General features: G+C 44.1%; 1 protein-coding gene across 11 annotated transcripts in view; it reads left to right on the plus strand.

Moving 5' to 3' along the window:
* SBF1 (SET binding factor 1) overlaps positions 1-23,773 on the plus strand; it is a 209,450-nt gene extending 185,677 nt beyond the window's left edge. For all 11 annotated transcript variants that reach the window (XM_077264334.1, XM_077264336.1, XM_077264342.1 and 8 more), the window contains 3 exons: positions 15,199-15,286; positions 16,317-16,448; positions 22,291-23,773. In XM_077264334.1, coding sequence (XP_077120449.1) covers positions 15,199-15,286; positions 16,317-16,448; positions 22,291-22,389 — 319 coding nt within the window. In that variant the 3' untranslated portion in view covers positions 22,390-23,773. The remainder of the gene's footprint in view (positions 1-15,198; positions 15,287-16,316; positions 16,449-22,290) is intronic.
* The last annotated feature ends 1,258 nt before the right edge of the window (positions 23,774-25,031 follow it).

The following is a 25,031-nucleotide window of genomic DNA, read 5'->3' on the forward strand; positions in this document are numbered from 1 at the left end:
CTATCGCAGCTGACATCCGGCGCTATGTGCCAGGAGCGGTCACGGACCGCCCCCAGCACATTAACCCCCGGCACACCGCGATCAAACATGAGCGCGGTGTGCCGGCGGTATAGGGAAGCATCGCGCAGGGAGGGGGCTCCCTGCGGGCTTCCCTGAGACCCCTGCAGCAACGCGATGTGATCGCGTTGCTCCGAGGGTCTTCTACCTCCTTCCTCGCTGCAGGTCCCGGATCCAAGATGGCCGCGGCATCCGGGTCCTGCAGGGAGGGAGGTGGCTTACCGAGTGCCTGCTCAGAGCAGGCGCTTGGTAAGCCTGCAGTGCTCTAAGTCAGATCGGTGATCTGACAGAGTGCTGTGCAAACTGTCAGATCACCGATCTGTGATGTCCCCCCCTGGGACAAAGTAAAAAAGTTTAAAAAAAATTTCCACATGTGTAAACAAAAAAAAAAAAATTAATTAATAAATTCCTAAATAAAGAAAAAAAAATATTATTCCCATAAATAAATTTCTTTATCTAAATAAAAAAAAAACATAAGTACACATATTTAGTATCGCCAAGTCCGTAATGACCCAACCTACAAAACTGTCCCACTAGTTAACCCCTTCAGTAAACACCGTAAGAAAAAAAAAAGAGGCAAAAAACAACGCTTTATTATCATACCGCCGAACAAAAAGTGGAATAAAACGCGATTAAAAAACCAGATATAAATAACCATGGTACCGCTGAAAGCATCATTTTGTCCCGCAAAAAACGAGCCGCCATACAGCATCATCAGCAAAAAAATAAAGTTATAGTCCTCAGAATAAAGCGATGCAAAAATAATTATTTTTTCTATAAAATAGTTTTTATCGTATAAAAGCGCCAAAACATAAAAAAATGATATAAATGAGGTATCGCTGTAATCGTACTGACCCGAAGAATAAAACTGCTTTATCCATTTTACCAAACGCGGAACGGTATAAATGCCTCCCCCAAAAGAAATTCATGAATAGCTGGTTTTTGGTCATTCTGCCTCACAAAAATCGGAATAAAAAGCGATCAAAAAATGTCACGTGCCCGAAAATGGTACCAATAAAAACGTCAACTTGTCCCGCAAAAAACAAGACCTCACATGACTCTGTGGACTCAAATATGGAAAAATTATAGCTCTCAAAATGTGGTAACGCAAAAAATATTTTTTGCAATAAAAAGCGTCTTTCAGTGTGTTCCGGCTGCCAATCATAAAAATCCGCTAAAAAACCTGCTATAAAAGTAAATCAAACCCCCCTTCATCACCTCCTTAGTTAGGGAAAAATAAAAAAATAAAAAAAACGTATTTATTTCCATTTTCCCATTAGAGCTAGGGTTAGGGTTAGGGTTGGGGCTAGGGTTAAGGCTACAGTTAGGGTTGGGGCTAAAGTTTGGGTTAGGGTTTGGATTATATTTACGGTTGGGAATAGGGTTGGGATTAGGGTTAGGGGTGTGTCTGGGTTAGAGGTGTGGTTAGGGTTACCGTTGGGATTAGGGTTAGGGGTGTGTTTGCATTAGGGTTTCAGTTATAATTGGGGGGTTTCCACTGTTTAGGCACATCAGGGGCTCTCCAAACGCGACATGGCGTCCGATCTCAATTCCAGCCAATTCTGCGTTGAAAAAGTAGAACAGTGCTCCTTCCCTTCCGAGCTCTCCCGTGTGCCCACACAGGGGTTTACCCCAACATATGGGGTATCAGCATACTCAGGACAAATTGGACAACAACTTTTGGGGTCCAATTTCTCCTGTTACCCTTGGGAAAATACAAAACTGGGGGCTAAAAAATAAATAATTTTTGTGGGAAAAAAAAAGATTTTTTATTTTCACGGCTCTGCGTTATAAACTGTAGTGAAACACTTGGGGGCTCAAAGTTCTCACAACACATCTAGATAAGTTCCTTGGGGGGTCTAGTTTCCAATATGGGGTCACTTGTGGGGGGTTTCTACTGTTTAGGTACATTAGGGGCTCTGCAAACGCAATGTGACGCCTGCAGACCAATCCATCTAAGTCTGCATTCCAAATGATGCTCCTTCCCTTCCGAGCTCTGCCATGCGCTCAAACGGTGGTTCGCCCCCACATATCAGGTATCAGCGTACTCAGGACAAATTGGACAACAATATTTAGGGTCCAATTTCTCCTGTTACCCTTGGAAAAATACAAAACTGGGGGCTAAAAAATAATTTTTGTGGGAAAAAATTTTTGTTTTACTTTTACGGCTCTGCATTATAAACTTATGTGAAGCCCTTGGTGGGTCAAAGTGCTCACCACACATCTAGATAAGTTCCTTAGGGGGTCTACTTTCCAAAATGATGTCACTTGTGGGGGGTTTCAATGTTTAGGCACATCAGTGGCTCTCCAAACGCAACATGGCATCCCATCTCAATTCCTGTAAATTTTGCATTGAAAAGTCAAACGGCGCTCCTTCCCTTCCGAGCTCTGCCATGCGCCCAAACAGTGGTTTAAACCCACATATGGGGTATCGGTGTACTCAGGACAAATTGTGCAACAACGTTTGGGGTCCATTTTCTCCTGTTACCCTTGGTAAAATAAAACAAATTGGAGCTGAAGTAAATTTTTTGTGAAAAAAAGTTAAATGTTCATTTTTATTTAAACATTCCAAAAATTTCTGTGAAACACCTGAAGGGTTAATAAACTTCTTGTATCTGGTTTTAAGCACCTTGAGGGATGCAGTTTTTAGAATGGTGTCACACTTGGGTATTTTCTATCATATAGACCCCTCAAAATGACTTCAAATGAGATGTGGTCCCTAAAAAAAAAATGGTGTTGTAAAAATGAGAAATTGCTGGTCAACTTTTAACCCTTTTAACTCCCTAACAAAAAATAATTTTGGTTCCAAAATTGTGCTGATGTAAAGTAGACATGTGGGAAATGTTACTTATTAAGTATTTTGTGTGACCTATCTCTGATTTAATTGCATAAAAATTCAAAGTTGGAAAATTGCGAAGTTTTCAAAATTTTCGCCAAATTTCCGTTTTTTTCACAAATAAACGCAGGTAAAATCAAAGACATTTTACCACTATCATGAAGTACAATATGTCACGAGAAAACAGTGTCAGAATCACCGGGATCCGTTGGAGCGTTCCAGAGTTATAACCTCATAAAGGGACAGTGGTCAGAATTGTAAAAATTGGCCCGGTCATTAACGTGCAAACCACCCTTGGGGGTAAAGGGGTTAAACACATACAATTTTGGATATTATTATTATTCCAAGTTCTATTGCTTAAACAGACTTTTGTTTGTGGGAAAGCCCCTTTAAGGCTACGTTCACATTTGCGTTGTGCGCCGCAGCGTCGGCGCCGCAGCGCACAACGCAAACAAAAAACGCAGCAAAACGCATGCACAACGCTGCGTTTTGCGCCGCATGCGTCGTTTTTTTCATTGAATTTGGACGCAGCAAAAATGCAACTTGCTGCGTCCTCTGCGCCCCGACGCGGGCGCCGCAGCGACGCATGCGGCGCAAAACGCAAGTGCGCCGCATGTCCATGCGCCCCCATGTTAAATATAGGGGCGCATGACGCATGCGGCGCCGCTGCGGCGCCCGACGCTGCGGCGCTGGCCGCAAATGTGAACGTAGCCTAACTGAGTGAAGTGAGGCTTGCAGTTTTTTGGGATGTTTTTGTGGGGTCTTTTGTCACCTCTTGCATGGTAGTTTTGGTTGGCTGGCCACTCCTGGGAAGATTCAACACTGTTGCATGTTTCTCCTTCGCCTCATTGGGGGACACAGACCGTGGGTGTATGCTGCTGCCAATAGGAGGCTGACACTAAGTCAGGGGTGGGCAATTAATTTTCCCAAGGGGCCACATCAGAAACTGGCACTGCTGTGGAGGGCCGAACCAATCGGCTGAACTTAAAGTGGTGGTCCAAAACCAAAGGTGAATTTCATGTTAAATGTATATCTATTCAGTGTAATAATCTAATCTTGTTTTCTAATATACTTCAATGAAAAATTCCCGGACCTACCCTATTACATTCTGACTTCCTGTCTTCTTTTTTTTTTTTTTTAATGTCCCATGACATTTTGTTTGAGATTCACCAGTGCATTCTGGGATACTCAAATTAGCCGTCATCAGGGGGCAGAAGCTGCGGTCACTGGCACAAGCTCTGCACCCTCTCTGAATTTAGGCGCCATCAGTGATGTCTGTTTTGGAGGCTCTGCTAGTCCTCACCTGATAATGCTTCGGTTATAAATTCTGATGCATACTCGGTATGAGTTTTCTGTGCTATATTCCTTTGAATGCACAGTGTCCGTGCGCTCCTTTGCTGGCTCTAAGGAGAAGAGATGACCCGGCAGGGGCCAGTCCAGTCCCTGAAACAGATGACGCTATTTTCATGGTGGGGAAAGCAGCTGGGGCAGTGACCGCAGCCTCTGCCCCCTAATGATGTCCCATGTGAGTATCCCAAAGTGCAACTGGGATTCTAACAAAAATGTCATTGGAAGTAAAAGAAAAAAAACAAAAAAACACAAGCAGACAGGAAGTTACATTAGAGAGGGAAAGGTAGAAATTTTTTTACTGAAATATATTAGAAAAGTGATTAGATTATTGAATTAAATTTAGTATGAAAGGCACCTTTGGTTTCGGATCACCCTTTAATTCTGCATAATATTAATTTTATCACTTTTTAAGAAGCAGTTGCTTATGTGATGAAGTTTACATGAGCATATAAAAAAAATCATGATTTTCGTCCAGAAAAAGACGATTTTCCATCTGTATTGTCATCTGTAGGGCATCCATTCTTATAGAGCAGAAGTGAATAAAATTTAAAAGAAGAAATACAGTGTCCTGTGTTAGTAATGGAAATGTATTCGTAATAATCGGACGCTATATGGTTGATTCATATGGGATTCAATTTTTTTATTTTTGCACACCCATAGACTTCAACAGGCGGAACACTATGGAGTGGATGTGATAAGCCACAAATCACAGGGGGGAGCACTATGGGGGACTTAACCCTTACCTCTCCTGCACAGGACATACAACAGTACAAGCTGGGAGCAAAGAGGGAGGTAAGGGTTAACCTTCACATACAGAGGTGAGGAGGCATACATGGTGGGGGCAGAAGAGCAGTTTGGGGAGCACATAGAATATGTATGTAGTGGAGGTGAGGGGAAACTTCACTGCTGGACCCCATATTCAGTGGGAATACTCAGCCCAAGTGTTTTATTCCCCTTCAGCTGCCAGGAAGACCAGGGAGATGAGGTGGCTACTAATAAGCTGCGCTCCCTGAACCTAAACTACAGCCCCACAACTTTCATTCCACACTGTGAAAGGAGGCAACGCAGGTGCTATGACCTCCTCAGCACAGCGGACACAGGATGCTGCCTCCCAGGTGGTATCTGGGCTCCTCTTAGAAGCTACCTGCCCATTATCTGCAGCAGATGGGTGTTGCAGTCCATGCTTCCCTCCTCCGGTCCTGACCGCTCTGCCTCCTGACCTGCATAGGTTTCAGCAGCTCTGCAAGCCAGGAACTGAGCAGCCCCACATCCACCAATGAGAAGACGGGGGCGGGGCAACAATCGCTTCTGAGAAAGATCAGACTCCTAGATCAGTTCCTCTCCGGCCCGCTGGCTGTGAGTGTCAGCGGGCCGCACAGAAACACTCAGGGGGCCGGATGTGGGCCGCAGTTTGCCCAGGCTTGCACTAAGTGATACAAAAAAAGTTAGCTCCTCCTCTGCAGTATACACCTTCCTGCTGGCTCTCAGCTAACCAGTTATGGCTTAGTGTCTGTAGGAGGCACTTGGGTCTGGTTCAGACTATCGTTTTAATTTTATTTTTTACTTTTATGTGAATTTTTATTTTTTAATTAACAGAGTGAAGGGGGTGACGGATCCTTTTAAGTTTCCGATCTGCCCTCGAACCATCAACAGGCGAGAACCCGGAGTGTCGCCTCCCTGTACCCTGTCCTGCGACGTAGGAAGCCATGCCTGAGCTCACTTTAGGGGCGACGGTTCCTTCGGGTCCCGATCTCCAACACCAGCAACGGGCGAGCACATGGAGTGTCGCCTCTCTGTATCGTCTCCTGGAGCCAGGACTATTGCCGGAGAACTTGCCCAGTCCACCCTGGGGCTTGAACTCCGTGGATGTACAGAGGCTCCTTCTCTTTGGCGTCTGAGCAGCCCCCACTGCACCACCACTGTTAAAGCGGATGGCACAAGGAGGCAGACGGTTCCTCTCCACCTCCCTAACAAGGGGATGGTGGATTGAGGGTTATCGCTTTATCCCTGCACCGTCCACGCTGCAATACCTGACCTGCAGCAGAACAGCACAGTGCGCGCTTTCCTCGGCGCTGAAACCCAGTCATCCGCGGCAGTGGATCCAGTCGGCGATGGGCCCCTGCAGTGGGATATTAACATGGTTTCCCCCAGCTTCGGCCGATGTGTAGGCCACATCCCGGGAGTCGCGCCCGCACTATGGCGCGCTAAGGCGCCTCCGCCCATCCTTTCTGGCTTTTTCTGTCTGGCACGGAGCGTTCGCTTTTCTCGGCCCAATGCCCCTCTATCCTACCCCTGGTATTGCTCCCGCCGGCTGCAGAAATTTAGGCCCGGCTTGGGCCTATTCATGGAAGTTCAGAGGCTCCGCCCACATCGTCTGTGGCTCCGCCCCCAAAATGGCTCCTCTCGCTCTCTGCGAGACTTCTTCACCTCTGCAACTCCCGGTGGCCATCTTGGTCCACTCGGCCGGCAGAGGCGATGGTCTTTTGCATTAAAGGGGCTCAACGACTCTGCAGCCAGGTAAAGAAGTACTGCCCTCTTCCCTCTTGTACTGACATGAATGACCCATATTAGTCCCCAGTCGTAAAGGCACATGACCAGTATTCCCTGGTCTTAGAGGCACATGACCAGTATTCCCTGATGACCAGCATTTCTTGGTCTTAGAGGCATTTGACTAGCATTCCCTGGTCTTAAAGGCACATGACCAGTATTCCCTTGTCTTAAAGGCACATGACCAGTCCGAAGCAGGCCACCTGAAATGAACTCAAGAACCCTCCGCCTCTGATCCCAGCTTATCCCAGAGTACCTAGTTCCCCTGAGTGGGCTTCATTACTGCCACATCCCATGGCTTTTCTGATCAAGAGATTGAAGCCCTCCGTGAACCCTCTGTGGCTCGGAGTGCTCGCTGGACCGATATATATGGTTTCTCTCCTACACGGGAGCTGTCGGCTAGCAGGGGCCGCAAGTATTCTAGAAACGTACAGGCGTCTAGAAAATGGAAGCTTGATTTCCTGATCTCCCTCACCAATGATTTGCTGAGAACAAGACTCTGAATATGGATTGGATATTGCCTTGGATCTGGACTTGCCAGCGCTTAAGAAAGGGATAGATTTGCCTATTTATATCATCAACTAATCTCTGTAGATTGATGAGGGCTACGGTTCCACTCTAGTTCACGCAGTGTCACTCATAAGGAGACTAAACTCCCTCGCAGAGCATTTGTCATTCACACCCGGACAGGGAGCGTCCAGATAAGCGATTCACTGGACAGAAGCCTCTGCAGGCGCGGTATCCTTTTTCAGCCAATATGCAAACACGGGTGTCCCCTCCACGTATACCCCCCTACTACGTTGAATGCCATGCTTGGTCTGATTCTTAGGGGCGACGGGTCCTTTTAAAGGGCACCGATCTCCCCATACCATCAATAGACGAGCACATGGAGTGTCGCCTCCATGTATACTCTTCTGCAGCCAGGCCTAACACCGGAACCAAGCCTGTCCACCCGGTGACCTGAACTCTGTGGATGTACAGTGGCACTCATTTTTGGCGTACGCGCACCCCTCTCTGCATCTCCACTATTTAGCGGATGATGCAAGAAGGCGGACGATCCCTCTCCAGTTCCCTGTTAAGAGGATGGTGGATCGAGGGTTCATCAATTTAACTCCGCACTGTCAAGAGAGCGGAGGTAGCAAGAGACGGCTTTTCCTGACCTTCTGGATGCAGCCACGCATTCTGCCACTTGGCAGATTAACCTGGTAGAATCTCCTGTGGTTTGTCTACCAGTATTCCTGCCCGATGGGTCATCAATTAAAATTACAACAGACTGTCAGATAGCAAATCTGGTTTGTTCCGTCTTGCAGCCTCGGGTTGAGTGCTCTACCCTTTTTTAGCCACCGCATGGGTTGCTAGAGCAATGGTCTCCTGGTCGGAGACCTTAACTACTTTGATTCACATCAGTAACCTTTTCCTGAAGACAGTACAGCTGGTCAGTCAAATTTATTGAGCTGGATACTAGCTGGTTCACGCCTCTTGGATGCAGCTAGTTGCACGGCGCTGTCAGCTGCAAATACCATTACACCCAGAAGGGCATTATAGCTCAGAGTATGGAAGCGTACTCTGCATTCAAAAAGCCTCTGACATCACTCCCTAGGATCGCATGTTTCCAATAGACCCAACCAGCAGTGGAACAATTGTCCAGGACGGTCTAAGACCATTCCTGGACCTCAAAATTTTACCAAGCTGGACAAGGTCCTCCTTTCGGATGGAGTTCCTCCGCTCAGCCATTACTTCAACGGAAAAAGGGTGGAGTTTCTGGCATCCACCGACATTCGGGATGCTTAACTTCACATTCCTATTTTCCCCTCTTCAAAAATTCCTTCGCTTTTCCATTCGCAAACAGCATTTTCAAGTCACGACCTTGTCCTTCGGCCTTGCTACCGCACCCTGAGTGTTCGCAAGGTTCATGGCGGCTGATATGTTCCTCTTGCACCCTAGAGGCGTGGCCGTCCTGCCCTATACGGTCTACTTTCTAGCCGCTCTTCCAGGACTACGCTGCTTCGTCAATATCAATTGCTATACCCTCTTTTCTCCTGGGCTGGCAGCTTCATCTAGACAGGTTTTTCCTCTTTTCCAGCCCAGCAGATATCCTTTTTGAGGATGATCCTGGACACTTCCGGAGGGTTGGTATTTCTCCCTTGAGACAAGGCCGTGGCCCTTCAACTCAGAACTCACTTACTTCACTCATTCCATTCGATTTGCTGGGAGGGTCATGAGGAAAAATGGTGACAGCAATGGAAGCTGTTTCCTTCGCTCTGCTAGTTTTCTGTAGGTCAAACAGGCTTTCAGAGGGTAGTCTCTGAGCTTCTTCCTCATCCAGGGGAGTTCCTTCCGGTTCAATGATTGTTAGTGACTACCGATGCCAGCCTTCTTCTCTCGATCTTTGTTCTGGTGATCCGAACGATACGGCTAGTCCTACAGCAGGTCCTCTGCCTTCCGGCGGGTCACCCCATCCGAATTCAATTGGATAATGCCACGGCTGTGCCATACGTCAATCATCTAGCAGGTACCTACCCACGGTCATGCATCATGGACGAGGTACCTCTCATTCTCTGATGGGCCGAGATCTATCATTCGGTGATCTCGGCAGTACACATCCCAGGAGTAGATCTCTGGGCGGCAGGCTTCTTCAGCCATCAGGGTCCCACCTCAATTGAGTGGGAACTTCACCCGGAAGTCTTCCATCAGATCTGCCTTCACTTGGGTTCTCCAAATGTAGATCGGATGGCGTCCAGACTGAACGCCAATGTACTCGTGTTCATGGTTCGGTCTCAAGATCCAAAAGCCACTGCAGTGAATTCTCTGGTTCTTCTGTGGGTACCAGTTTCCATAACCCCCCTTCCCCTACTTCCGAGAGTCGTTTGGAAGCAGAAAGGGTCCCAGTGGTTCTGGGAGATCCGCACGGACCACGTTAGGTTTTTTGTTTGCGGAGCTAGTACTTTTCCGTCTTATTGCAACGAAACTGCAAGTAGGGACTTTCTCGCAGGGAGTTTTCACATGTGGTCCTTCCCTTTCACATACCATTAGATCTTTGGGACCTTAAAGGGAACCTGTCACCCCCCCCCAGGCGTTTTTAACTGTAGGAGCCACCTTGTGCTGCACTAATGCTGCATTCTGTCATGGTGGCTCTTTCAGTTGGTGTCCCTGCCAACACTGAAATAATCTTTTTTATAATTTGTCCCTCATACCTCTAATTTGCTTCCTACTGCTTTGGCACCGAACTGGTTAGCTGAGAGCCAGCAGGAAGGTGTATACTGCAGAGGAGCAGCTAACTTTTTTTGTATCACTTAGTGTCAGCCTCCTATTGGCAGCAGCATACACCCATGGTCTGTGTCCCCCAATGAATGGCTCGGAGAAAAGGATTTTATGGTGAGTACACAAAATCCCTATTTTTGCCATTTGTGATAATAGCTCTCTCTGTGGTTCGCTGGAGCCCCAAATAATTAGAAATGGCTTAAAACCTTTTCCATACTGATAGATCTCAATTTCTTTGAATTGCAGCATGTCAAGCTTTTAGTGTATGTGCACACGTATTTTTGAGGGCTGTGGATTTTTCCGCAACGATTTTCATAAATCCGCAGGTAAGTCACTGCGTTTTACCTGCGGATTTACCGCGTTTTTTTATGCAGAATTTGTACGGATTCCACCTGCGGTTTTTACACCTGCGGATTCCTATTATGGAGAAGGTGTAAACCGCTGTGGAATCCGCACAAAGAATTGACATGCTGCGGAACCGCAGCGTTTCGCCCTTTTTTTCCGCAGCATGGGCACTGCGGATTGCGTTTTCCATAGGTTTACATTGTACTGTAAACGCATGGAAAGCTGCAAAATCCGCAACATGTGCACCATAGCCTTAAAGATCGTTTGGTCTACTTCAATTTGTCAGGCAGGTCCTACCTAAGTGATTTCTTGATTGAGAACAGGTGTGACAGTAATCAGGCCTGCGTGTGGCTAGGAGATTTTAACTCCGCTTTCCAAAGATGTGATAGACCAGTTAATTTCTTTTTAAGGAGGGGAGGGTGGCAATCACTTTTTTACACAGGGCCTTGTAGGTTTGGATTTCTTTTTCCCTTAATAATAAAGACCATAATTTAAGAACTGCATTTTCTGTTTATCTTTGTCTAATATTTACATTTGTCTGGTGATCTGAAACATTTAAGTGTGACAAACATGGAAAATAACAGGAAATCAGGAAGGGGGCAAACACTTTTTCACACATCTGTAAGGTTTCTCCTTTCTAATGGTTTTTACTGTGTTAATATAATTCGATATTACTTATCTTCCCCTCGTCCAGCTCTGCCTCTCCAGTGCTACTCCAGTCTCTGTTTACCTGAATGCAGTAGTGATGTGACAACTACAGTGCACATTACCCCTTCAGCCAGTCGGTCAGCGCAGCAGTTCATGGTGCCTACATCGTTAGAGCTGCTGAGCTGAGTGGTTGACAGCGGTGGTGATGTGTGCGACATCACCTTTGCATCCTCTAAACAGTAGTGCCACAGAGAGTCAGTGCTGGGGCCAAGGAGGGTAACCTTTTGTCACTACTGTAACCCAGTGCTAGCCATTAAATGCCAGAAACTTGTAACCTGAAAACATTGTTAAATTAAAAAAATATATATATGATAGCCGCCTGTGCATCCAGGCCACTATGAGCCCCGAGTCCCTGGCAGTTACTGTCATACAAACATTTTCACTTGACAGCTGCATTGATTGATTAGCATCTGCTGTCACTTGCAGAGGACACAGGGCTCATAGCACCAGTACAGGAGGCAAGTATACTTTTTTTTTTTTTTCTAATTTAATGTAGCAGCCTTAAGATAACAAGGGGTGGGTTTACACATTATGTAATTAATATGCATGTGCTTTATTCAACTTATAATAAATAAATATTTGTGCAGCATGTATGCATTCCACATTAATGAAAGCACATGTGCTTGAGGCCCAAATATCTTTTCACCAGGTCTGTAGTGTGAATCTGAAACCAAGTGAATGTCATTCTGTTCCAGGATCACACTGTGGGCTGGGAAAAAAAGTTATTTGGACTATTCAATATGTTAAAATGAAATGGGTTATTGCCATGGTGGTGAATACTTTGTGTGTTGCAGCAGTGAGGCAGAAAGCAGGTGTGCACAATGCAGTCGGTGCCGGTAGACATGCAAACACGCATTGAAGAGCACCTCAGCAGTTGGGCGTCCACAGTGTCCAACATACTGAGTGCAACTGACCTGCATGTTTATACAGGTCTGGCGCTTACTGCCACAGAACCCCAACGTCGTTCAACAGTACTGCCAGAATACAACGGATACTACACTGTGCCAAAAAATAAAGGGAACACTTAACACAATATAACCTCAAGTCAATCACATTTCTGTGCAATAACCTGTCCAGTTATGAAGCAACATCAATTGTGAATCAGTTGCAAATGGAACGGACAACAGGTAGAAGTGATAGGCAATTAGCAAGACAACCCTTATAATGAGTGGTTCTGCAGGTGGTGACCATGGGACCATTTCTCTGTTCTCATCCTTTTTGGCTGTTGTTTTGGTCACTTTTGTATTTTGTTATTGCTCTCACCCCTAGAGGTACTGTACAGTAGCATAAGGCGGTGTCTACAACCCTCAGAAGTTGGTAAGGTAGTGCAGCTCCTCCAGGAAGGTACATCAATGCGAGCTGTGGCAAGAAGGGTAGCGGTGTCTGTCAGCATAGTGTCCAGGGCATGGAGCAGATACCAGGAGACAGGCCAGTACACCATGTGTAAGGAGGAGCAGTACCAGAGCCCTGAAAAATGACCTCCAGCAGGCCACTAATGTCTGTGTCTGCTAAAACAGTCATAAACAGACTCCATGTAGGTGTTATTAGGGCCCACAATCACAAGTGGGTGTTGTGCTGACAGTCCAACACTTAGCAGGATGATTGTCATTTGTCAGAGAACATCAAGATTGTCAGAGCATATAAGTGTACGAACATGAAGAAGAGCACTCACCGTCCGTAAAATTTCCAATCTTTATTGTAACATCAAGTCAACAGCAGGACAAAATAGGGAGAACTGTGGTTCCAACAGACGACGGCCGTATTGCGCTACCGCGCTTCCACGGGTCAAGATTGTCAGGTTTGACACTGTGCTTTTCACGAATGAGAGCAGGTTCATACTGAGCACGTGACCTAGTCTTGAGATGTGATGGAGAATTTTCTGCTGCCTGCAGCATGACAATGCTAGGTCTCATGTGGCTGAAGTGTGTCAGCAGTTCCTGCATGATGAAGGCATTGATGCTATGGACTGGCCCGCCCGTTCCCCAGGCCTGAATCCAATCTAGCACATCTGGGACATTCCATCACCAATGCCACATTGCACCACAGACTGTCCAGGAGTTGACTGATGCTTTAATCCAGGTCTTGGATGAGATTCCTCAGGAGAACATCTGCCTTATCAGGAGCATGCCCAAGTGTTCATACAGGCACGTGGAGGCTACACACACTATTGAGCATCCTTTTCTTGTCTTGAGGCTTTTCCACTGAAGTTGGATCAGCCTGTAATTTGATTTTCCACTTGGATTTTGAGTATCATTCGAAATTCACACCACCTTGGGATAATAATTTTGATTTACATTGATAGTTTTTATGTTTTATTGTTCTCAACGCATTCCACTATGTAATGAATATAGATTTGCAACTGGAAAATGTAATTCAGTGATGTCTAGGATGTGGGATTTTAGTGTTCCCTTTATTTTTTTGGCTGTCTGTCTGTGGGCAGGAAAGAGATAGCAACAGGGCCAGATGTGGCCCACGGTCCGCACTTTGTCCGTGTCTGCCATTAATGTATTTAGAAATGGCTTTTCTAACCAGACAATCCTTTTCACATTAATATTTATCACTTTTTTTTTTTTTTTTTCAGACTTTCTAATTTGAGCACCAAACTGATTATTCATACAGTAATCTCATAAACTGTAGGAGACAGTCTTTTACTATGGGTGTTTCAATAGCATCTCAAGATTTTTACAGGGAAACGGTCCACAACTTCCAATATTGGACTGTTATAAGAGCCATGTAGTACTGATATTTGCTAATAATACTAGTGACTTAAAGGGAACCTGTCACCAGAAAAAAACATGCATATATGGGGTTAATTTGCAGGTTAATAGCGTTATTAACCTGTCCGGCGCCTGCACTTATCCTAACGCTGCGAGGGGGAAATGAAATCCCAGCCCCCCCCCGGAAAAAAAATATTGAAAAACCAAAACCACCTCTTCCCCCCAGGAGCGTTCCAGTTTTGCACATGAGGGGGTACTGGTTCAGTCATTTCTCTGAGAATACAGTGCATCGGCCAAGACCACCCATCTGGCTCTGCATTGGGGCCGGCTGTCTGGCAGGGTCGGGGGTGCTGTTAAAGCTGCTGCTCTGTATTAGCAAATAAATCAATAGCTGCACTCAAAATTTACTGTGCTAAAGTAAGGAAATGTGCAATGCATGAAATGTGAATAGCATAATGGCTTGTGAAATTTATGAAAAAACACATGAGATTCTTAGCACAAGATTTGGCCAAAAGTTGTGAGCCCATCCACCAATCGTCAAGGTAATCTCAAAACGGATGGGTACCTGACCTGTCTGCCTAGTGTGAACACTTACCTATGGCTAATAACATGGTAAAGCCTGCTTTTATAGGAAGCTCAGAACCAACTGTGTCTGGATGTAATTAAAATCACAGCATGGTGAAGGGCGGGGCGTTCAAGTCAGAAAAAATAGTACATAGTAGATATAGAAAAACTGACTGAACAGCAATAGTCTGAACTGGTGCATACCCAAAAAAGTCATATAGCAAATAGATCAATGGCTGCACTCAAAATTTACTGTGCTAAGGCAAGGAAATGTGCGATACATGAAATGTGAACAGCATAATGGCTTGTGAAATTTATGAAAAAACACATGAGATTCTTAGCACAAGATTTGGCCAAAAGTTTCACAAGCCATTATGCTGTTCACATTTCATGTATTGCACATTTCCTTACTTTAGCACAGTAAATTTTGAGTGCAGCCATTGATCTATTTGCTATATGACTTTTTTGGGTATGCACCAGTTCAGACTATTGCTGTTCAGTCAGTTTTCTTATATTTACTATGCTGCTCTGTATTCTCAGCAGTGACTGGACCCGCGCCGCCCCAGTGACTGAAACCAGAATGCTGCCAGGGAGAATAAAATTAATTTTCTACGTGCAGTGTTAGCAAAGTGCGGGCGCAGGCCAGCATATTAACGCTATTAACCCCATATCTGCAGGTTAAAAGCGTTTTCTCTGGTGACAGGTTCCCTTTAATTTCTCGAGGCATGTATGTAAATGTGTGGATGCAGGATGATACACTACAATCATGCTATTGATCCAACTTTTAATCCTACATTTATCTTTCTGTTTCAGATCGTATGAGGGGATTTTATGTAAGAGAGGTGCATTTATGAAGCCCTGGAAACCTCGCTGGTTTGTGTTGGACAAGACTAAGCATCAGGTAATAATAACTATTGAAAGTTGTTTTTTTTGTTTATTTTTGTGCTTGTTTGGCTGGACCTCTATTTCTATTTTGATATTCTCATGTCTAGCTTGAAAAATGTCATAAAGGGCAAAGTAACAGGGACCCCTGAGTGATCATACTCCACCTTGTGTGTGGCATATTTTGTTAGTGCTTTTTTTTGTCATTTCTTTTACATAAGCATTTTGTCTAAGAATACATGCAGCGACATTGCTGAGTGAATAGAAGAGCCCACCACCTGAATTCAGCCCTATACTTTGCAGGTGCAAGTAACTGTCTTAAGTTTAGTTATACCATACATTTTATACACAAAACAAAACTGTTTTTTTTTTTGTTTGTTTGTTTTTATAACATAAGGTGCATACTGAGGGAGACTGATTGTGACTGATTCAGTTATTGCCTTCTTTTGTATTATTCTAGCTAACAAAACTAGTAGTGCCTGTCATGATGTAACTTTTATATGGTTCTCTATAAACTCCACTGTAAAACATACTAGGAAGTCTGAATTTTCAGCTATCTAAAGTATATGGGGGCTTTTAACTTGCCACTAGTTTGTATATACTGCCATGTGAATGTGTCATTGTTAGATGGCAGATGAGCTAGCAGACAAGGATCTGGTGCATCTAAAAGCCCCCCATACACACAAGATAAATATGGGTCAACAAATGGTTCGTTGGCAGAAGAAAAGTGATCTCAGACTGCATTGGCCTATCAGATTTTTTTCACCCTATAATGATCCTGTACCTGATCCATCTTTTGAAGTATGAACATTTGTTGGCCATTATTGGATGTGAACAATTGTTTGTTTTGATGTGGCAGCTGACTATCGTTCGTTCTGGTCAAAATTGGCAGTTTTGTTTGAATTTATTTTTATATGATATGTATGGGAGCCATATATTCGATTATACAAGGTATTATATATGTCAATATATATCTCCTCATTATTTACATGACCATAAAACAGCTTTGCATTCACTTCTCCCCATAAAATGATTTTCCTCTTGTTTAGTTAAGATATTATGAGAGCCGTACAGACACTGAATGTAAAGGGGTTATTGACCTGGCCGAGGTAGAGACAATATCTGCTGGTACACCAACATTGGGTGCTCCAAAGAATGTGGATGAAAGAGCATTTTTTGATGTAAGTCTTCACTTATTTATTTTCTCTTACAATAAATACAGCAATTTTATGCATGTTATGCTAATTTGTTTTGAGGTCTAAAATTTGTATTACATCTTTTACATCTATTTTACATCTGTTTTCTGGGCAGTTATCTGCTTGCCTTAGCACAGCCATAGTGGAAAATAGTAAAATTCTGTCTGGCTGTAGCCACACCTAGAAGGAGCTTACTAAAGAAGTTTTTTTTTTTTTTGAGTAGAACATGAGCTATATAAATTCTTAAACGGAACCTGACAGCTGATACATGATTTCAGCCAGGTATGTTTTGCTCTAACGCGAGAAGAACATACTTTAACCCCTTTTCGACATTGGTCATAATAATACGCCCACGTCGGACTCCCCCCTGTTTGATGCGGGCTCCGGCATTGATCCCGCACCTTGCCGGCACATGTCAGCTGATATTTACAGCTGACTAGTGCCCGCAACAGCCTCTGATGGAATGTCGATCCACCCGCGGCTGTTAACTAGTTAAATGCCGCTGTCCATTTCTGACAGCGGCATTTAACTCGCACTTACCGGAAGTGCATCCTTATTCCACCCATCAGTGACCCCGTCACATGATCGCGGGTCACCGATGGGCTGGCATGACAGGCAGAGGTCTCCAGCAGACCTGTATGGTTGTCATAGCCAGATTGCTATGAGCACCCGCCCGGTGGTCAGCGCTCATAGCAAGTGAGCATTTATGTTACACACAGGCGATCATCGCCTCTGTGTAGCAGAGGCGATCAAAGTAGTGCAGCATAACCCGACCACCTCCCCAAAGAAATTCCTGAATTGATGGTTTTGTTCATTCTGCCTGAATAGAAAGTGATCAAAAACTGTCATGTGCCCGAAAATGGTACCAATAAAAATGTCAACTTGTCCCGTAAAAAACAAGACCTCACATGACTTTGTGGGCCAAAAGATGGAAAAACAGGGATTTTTGTGTACTCAATGTAAAATTCTTTTCAGTGCAAAAGCAGTAGGAGATTATAAACATCATATCAGAGTACAACACATCTGACTAAAGAAAACAAGCCCAAGTGAAAAAGCTAACAGGGTGGGTGCTGTGTCCCCCAATGAGCAGCTCGGAGAAAAGGATTTTACGATGGGTACACAAAAATCCTGGTTTCTTCTTCGCCTGGTTGGGGGACACAGACCATGGGATGTCCCAAAGCAGTCCTTCAGTGTGGAACAACATTACAGATCGAACCCCATGTACCAACTGACTAAAGATGCGGTACCACCGCTTGCAGAATACGTCTGCCTATGGGCCGCATGTGCAGAAGTCTGAATGAGAATATTGTAGTGCTTTGAGAATGTGTGCAGGCTGGACCAGGTCGCAGCCTTGCAGACCTGGTGTGCAACACCTGATGCCAAATGGCCCAAGAGGCGCCCACCGATCAAGTAGAGTGTGCCTTAATCCCCGCAGGTAGAGGCTTGCCTCTAATGTGGTAAGACTCTTGAATAGCCAAGGAAATGCATTTGGCTATTGTGGCCCTGAAGCAGCTAAACCCTTCCTGAGACCCTCAGAAAGCACATATAGGGCGTCCGACTTACGGAAGGGCGCCAACCTCAAAACGTACCTTCTAAGAGCCCTCACTACCTCCAGGGTGTGAAGAGCTCTTTCTACCCAATGTAGTGGTGCTGGACAATAAGAAGGAAGGACAATGTCCTCGTTAAGGTGCAAAGACGAGACTACCTTGGACATAAAGGATGAAGACGGTCTGAGGACCACCTTGTCCCAGTGGAAAATCAGAAAGGAGCTCGACAGGACAAGGTGGCTAGCTCCGAGACTTGCCTGATACACGTCTTTGCGACAATAAAGGCGACTTTCCAAGACAGAACTGTCAGCGAGACATACTGCAACGTTTCGAAAGACTTCTCATGAAGAGCACCTAGAACCATGGTCTGTGTCTCCCAATGAGGCGAAGGAGAAATTATAGCTCTCAAAATATGGTGATGCAAAAACTATTTTTTGCAATAAAAAGCGTCTTTGTATGTGAGAGAAGCCAAACATAAAAACCCGCTATACGGGCTCTTTCACACGTCCTGATATTTCTGGTACCGGAAAAAATTGCTACCGGAGATGTCAGTGTCCATGTGTGTAATACTTGTAGCACACATGTGGCATCAGTACCACATAGACGGGCCCCAGGGAAGAAGCTTTACAGTAAGCACTGTTCCCCGGCATCGGGTGCTGAACACGGCTCTCATCATTCTCCCCTGCTCTGCCAGCAATCCGCGTGAGCAGGGGAGAATGATGAGTTATATTTAAGTGATAAAATAGACAGCAGGCGGTGGCTGATGGTACTATTACTCCCATCAGCCTATCTCTGCTGCCGCTAATAACAATGACAGTAGGGGCAGCTGAAGGGGGTATTCATCAGCCGCCGCCTGCGTTATAAATAAATAAATGAAAAAAACAGCTTGGGTTCCCCTGTATTTTCTCTAACTAGCCAAGAAATACTCACAGCTGGGGGCTGCAACCCTCAGCTGTTAGCTTCAGCAAGGTTGGTTATCAAGAATAGACGGGTCCCACGCTGTTTTTTATTTTACTTTTTTTTAAATCAAATAAATAATGTAAAAAAGTGTGAGGCCTCCTTCGTTTTTGATAACCAGCCTTGCTAAAGCTCACAGCTGGGGACTGGTATTCTCAGACTGGTAAGGTGCCATTGATATTGACACTCCCACCCCCCCCCCCCCCCCAGCTTAAAAATAGGAGCCCGCAGCTGCCCAGAAAAGTCACGTCTAGTAGATGCATCAATTCTGGTGCTTTGCCCGACTCTTCCCACTTGCCCTGTAGCGGTGGCAAGTGAGGTTCATATTTGTGGAGTTTGTCACCTTTGTATTGTCTGGTGACATCAAGCCTATGGCTTAGTAATGGAGAGTTGTCTATAAGACACCTATCCATTACTAATCCTATAGTTACATGGGAAATAAAGACACAGCCAGAATAAAGTTTTTTATTAGAAATAAAACAAAACACACTTTTCCATTTTTACTTCAAAATAACAAACCGTTATGCTTGCCTAACGCCTATTGCACCGAAGCCCTCGTTCTCCTGTAATAAAAGGAAAATAAAAAAACAACAATATCCCTCACCTGTCAGTTATTCAGTCCTAATACGCAATCCATGTCTGGGGGATAATTTTCAACCTGGACAGTGCCAAGATGCAACCGTCCAGGCTTAGAACCAGAATGAATGAGCTGCTGTGAGCGCAGCGTCAGTGATCGGCGAGGACGTCATAAAGGTTACCTCCGGTCACTTAGGCTACGTACCCAGCCGGGCTGATCTGCGGTGAGATCTGGTGTGGAAACACACGGACATGTGTGCACGCGTGTGTACGGGTCTTCGGTACGTGTGTAAACTCTCACCACACGTACCGGAGACACAGACGTGTGAAAGAGGCCTAAATCTGAAGAATAAAGTCACCTAATCACTTATACCGCACAAGGAACGGCGTAAAAAATAAATAAAACCCATTCTTTACAGGTTGTTTATTTTTTCATTCTGCTTCCCAAAGATTGCAGTAAGGCTCGGTGCACATGTGTGGGGTCTGGGGGGGTCTAGTTTCCAAAATGGGGTCACTTGTGGGGGGTTTCCACTGTTTAGGCACATCAAGGGCTCTCCAAATGTGACATGGCATCCAATCTCAATTCCAGCCAATTTTGTGTTGAAAAAGTCAAACGGCGCTCCTTCCCTACCGAGCTTTGCCATGCGCCCAAACAGTGGTTTACCCCCACATATGGGGTATCTGCATACTCAAGACAAATTGCACAACAATTTGTGTCTATAGACATTGAAAGAAGTGCCTATAATAGGATCCTACAAGTTAGGCCATATATTATATTTCATAGAGAAGCATCAAGAGAAAATACTTGATACACAGGATAGGAGAAGTTTAAAAATATATATTTTATATTTAACAATTTATTAAACCAAGCCATCAATTGACATACATATAAACAGTAAAAAAACACAGATGAGGTAAGTTGGTGGAAAAATCCGGACATAATGTATACACAAGTAAAATACTTGCATATCATGTAATAGAAATAACAGCAAACAAAGGGTACCTACAGAGTTATTTAGGGCAAGAGCAGTATATTAGAGAGAGCACATATATGTGCTTCTATATAAAGTATATTCATTAAAATAGCAACTTATGGCACAATGGGTAAATCTGTATGCTTAAAGGGCTCAATAATTAGTATATTTCCACCCCAAGGGAAATGAATGAGAAGTCCGAACAGGGTGATCCAGTTTACCACTCATATTATACCACTAAGAATATGAATAGCTTTAAGTACAGCATAATTTGAAGCATATCTAAATATATATGAATGTACCTACATCAAATCACAAACATAAAGCTGTTAAGTCATTACCTCATAAGTTTTGATGTCCAGGAGTCCGCCACACCAGACTCGCGTTTTCTATTGAAATGATTCATCCAGGAGTGATAGGTTCTCTTCCAGCGCCTTAGGCTACTTTCACACTAGCGTTTTTCGGTGGACGTCGCAATGCGTCGTTTAGGAGAAAAAACGCATCCTGCAAAGTTGTCTGCAGGATGCGTTTTTTCCCCATAGACTAACATTACCGATGCATTGCAACGCAGTGCCACACGTCGCAACCGTCATGTGACGGTTGCGTCGTGTTTTGGCTCACCGCCGCCACAAAAAAAAATACATGTAATGTTTTTTTTGTGCATCGAGTCCGCCATTTTCGATCACGCATGCGCGGCCGAAACTCCGCCCCCTCCTCCCCGGACCTTGCAATGGGGTAGTGGAAGCATCGTAAGACTGCTTCCGCTGCCAACACCGGGCATTTTCTTCACAGTATGCGTCGGTACGTCGGGCCGATACAGCGCAACGGCCCCGTACCGACGCTAGTGTGAAAGCAGCCTTATAAGAAAAAGTAATGTTAATCCTGGTGAAAACCTGTTCAGGTTGAATATGCTGCTGCATGGATTACGTCGTTGCCATGTCAGTGATCACATGGCTGGAAGGAGTGGAAAAAAATCCATCCCATTATCTAAATTTCAGCAAATCACGTCCATGTCATGCCACAGTTTATGCTGTCGCCGCGACAACAATCACCTGGCCGGAAGAGTCCAAATATTAAAGTATAATCAGGCCACGCTCATGTAACGCCGCGGTATAGACATTTACTGACGCGGCTGAATATTTTTCCTGTTTCTATGTATGTTTGTTATTTTATGGCTTGGTTTTATGATTTTTTTAAATAAAAGCTGTGCCTATAGATATAGTTTAAAGTGACGTGTCAGCAGGATTGTGGTCAGTAAACTACAGACACTGTCTGGTTGGTGCTGTTATACTGATTAAAATGTTACATTGGTTAATGAAATCTATCTTGTTTAATTTGTAGTTTTCAGTTAATGAGATTCTACTGTGGCGTCCTCATTTTACTGAATGTAAAAAAAAACAAAAAAACAAAACCCCACAATGATATGCATTATGTAAAATAGGGGGTAGGTCACTGAAGGATCAGTGACCTGTCGTAAGCCATAAGGATGAATATCTAAGCAAAGAACCACATAAATCCCCTCCACAGGCCTCCCCGGAGCGTGAGATTCTCATTATTTGAAAACTACAAATAAAGATTAAACAACAACCACAAGACTGAGTTCATCAATCAAGGTATCATTTTAATCAGTATAACGGTGCCAACCTGACAGTGTCTGTAGGTTAGCGAGCACAATCCTGCTGACAGGTTCCCTTTAAATGGACTTTAACTTTAGTTTTCCAAATTCTGACATATTGTATTTTTCTTTTTACTGTGTATACCTTTTCTTTTCAGTTGAAGACAACTCGGCGGGTGTATAATTTCTGTGCCCAAGACCCTTCTCAGGCTCAGCAGTGGGTTGACCGAATCCAGAGCTGCTTGTCTGATGCCTGAAGCTTCAGGGATAGCATCCAAAAAACTACGGGACATCAATGAAAAATTGTAACATCGGAGCACCACATGGTAGCCACCAGTGAAATCTTGCAAACCCACAAGCTGTTACTTTCCAGATTTTTCTGGAAGCTAAAGCACCTTAGCTTTTTTTCGTTCTTATTTGTTGCACATTACCATCAATTTAAGCAATTCTCCTCTGTGAATCCGACTTCATGTTGTCCACTGGGAATCAATAAGGAACAGAACTAGTCGTGGACTTTTAGAAGTTTCAACCCATAAAAAAAAAAGCTCTTTTGAAAGTGTACAAGATGATTGCCAATTTTCAAACAAGCTTAGGACTCTGCATTGTGAGTTACGTGAGGTTAGCAGTTTGGTTCTTGAGCAGAAAAGGTAATCTGCCTGGCTCCACAGCCTGCGTAAAGCAATGCTAACCTGATCTCATATTCCGGAAAGGATTTGCGCCTTTTGTGTACAATTTTAAATGGTTACTTGTGAGTTATTTGGTTGAATTGTTGTTTTTTGTTTTAATTATTTTATAAAGGCAAGGAGCGTGTCAGTGGGACCCGAGTCCTAGTGCCATGTGAATTAGGAGCATTACGAGGCCCAGCAGTAAAGAGAGCGGAGGTGATGAACATCCATGATGAAACTTTACGTTATTCATATGAAATACACATGTCCTGGTTTTACGTAAAGTGCAGCCATTTTATTACTCTCTTCAGCTGTAAATTGGCTGTACTGCAGAAGTGGACTTTTGCACGAAGGTGTTTGTCCAGGCCACGTGCTCTGCCTGTAGGCGATGCATCTGTAATTTAGGAGAACAGGTAAAAACCACTAAGGATTCTACTACTTCAGTGTCATAGGACTTTGCTTGTTTAACACTCCAGTGTATATACTGTAATGAGAAGGGAGAAGACCCTTGTATAAAACATTGTTTTTGATTAATTTAAAGATACAGTGTCAGAAACATATGGAAATGAGCCACAAGGAATTCTGGATCACCTATGAACCACACAACCTGTGAAATAAGGAAACTATGAAGACTTTGGATGACGGGACAGTATCTTGTGCTCATTGTGTTTTACATTTGGAGTAACAGGATAATTTGTTAAAATAGCTAACGGTATTGTAACTCTGTGGTTATTGTACTTCACTTAATTATGACTGTATATTATTGTATATAGATGAATCTCCAAAACGGCATGAGACTTTAAGAGCGATGTGATGGAAAAGAAAGGGGAAAGTGATCTTGCCATTAACCCTTCCACTGCAGGACAGAACTTGGTAAAATTTTGTCTGGAATGTATTTAATGTTTTACAGTACAGCAGATCTAAGGTTCATCCATTAGATGAGACTTAATACATATTAAAAATGTCACCTACACGTTGTTTGTGTATTCTTCACCACATTCTCAGGAGTGTAAGTGCCAGCAATGTGAAGATACGTGGAACTTCGCCCTTATACACACATTGTGGTTATTTGCTGTATATTTATGCCCATATCCATGATAAGCTCTGCATTTGGAATATCTTGATTATGGAGTTACATAGAAGAAAAGAATAAAAACGCTGACAAGACATGGAGCTTCTGTCTGTGGACCCAATAAGCGGTATAGTTATCCAGAGCCATCATTTTATTTTGCCCTATTGCATTTATCAGCGCATGACTTTTAAATGTTTGTATCAGACCTGATGATTCACTGTAATTGCCGTTATAGCATTGTTCTTCTCGGGAGCCACATAAGTAATATTGATTTCATTATTTGGGATTCTAAACATTGAAGATGCTTGTGTACTCTTAAAGGCGTTGTCCAAACCCTTATCCAATCTCTATATTTTTCCCAATGTAAAATAATAACCACTATATTCAAAGCTGGTGCCGTTGCCGTTGCAGCAATGTCTTCTCTGGAGCTCGCGTGACATTTTCTGCAGCGGCTGCTTCCTTCTCACTTTCTCGAGACGAAGCTGACACCTAGAAGAAGTGAGAGCTACTGCTATTCTCTGACTTCCACTTGATAACGGTTACGTCAGAAGGATGTCAGAGGGCAGTGTCTGCTGATTGGCTCCATGCCTGTTAGGATATAATGTTACGCGGGCTGCAGGAGAGCAATCATCACTGGAATGGCACCAGCATCGTAGGCGAGTATAGCTGTTATTTTATCTAGGGATTGAGAAGGGGTTTTCTGATTAATGGACAACCTCTCTAATTAGCACAATCCCACACATTATTACTATTACCTAGATTACTGTGTGTTAATGGAACGCTACACACAGAAAATACGCAACAATTAAAAATGTACCCAGGATATCCAACCTTTCAATCTCCTTTTTTCTTTCTTTGCATCTTATATGTGCCTCTGGAACTCAGCTATGTTCCACCTCCTTACTTTCCTTTGTATGGCTGCAACAGAAGTCTGCGGACTGTGCCGCCTCTGCAGTCGGAAAAAAATAATTAAGCTTCACCCTCTTTGCTGAGAGGTTGAGCTATGGCCAGCCAGCAGCTGAAGATTAACCCCTTTTTATGCAGCATTTTCTCCATGATGGTGAAATGAAGATTGATAAATAAAGTCATGGCCAAAAGTGTTAACACTAGGATTGATTGAATAGCTTTGGATAAGTGCTTATCTGAATAGCTATAGTGCTTC

Source organism: Ranitomeya variabilis, chromosome 5, assembly GCF_051348905.1.
Source record: "Ranitomeya variabilis isolate aRanVar5 chromosome 5, aRanVar5.hap1, whole genome shotgun sequence".
In the NCBI taxonomy this organism is placed as follows: domain Eukaryota; kingdom Metazoa; phylum Chordata; class Amphibia; order Anura; family Dendrobatidae; genus Ranitomeya; species Ranitomeya variabilis.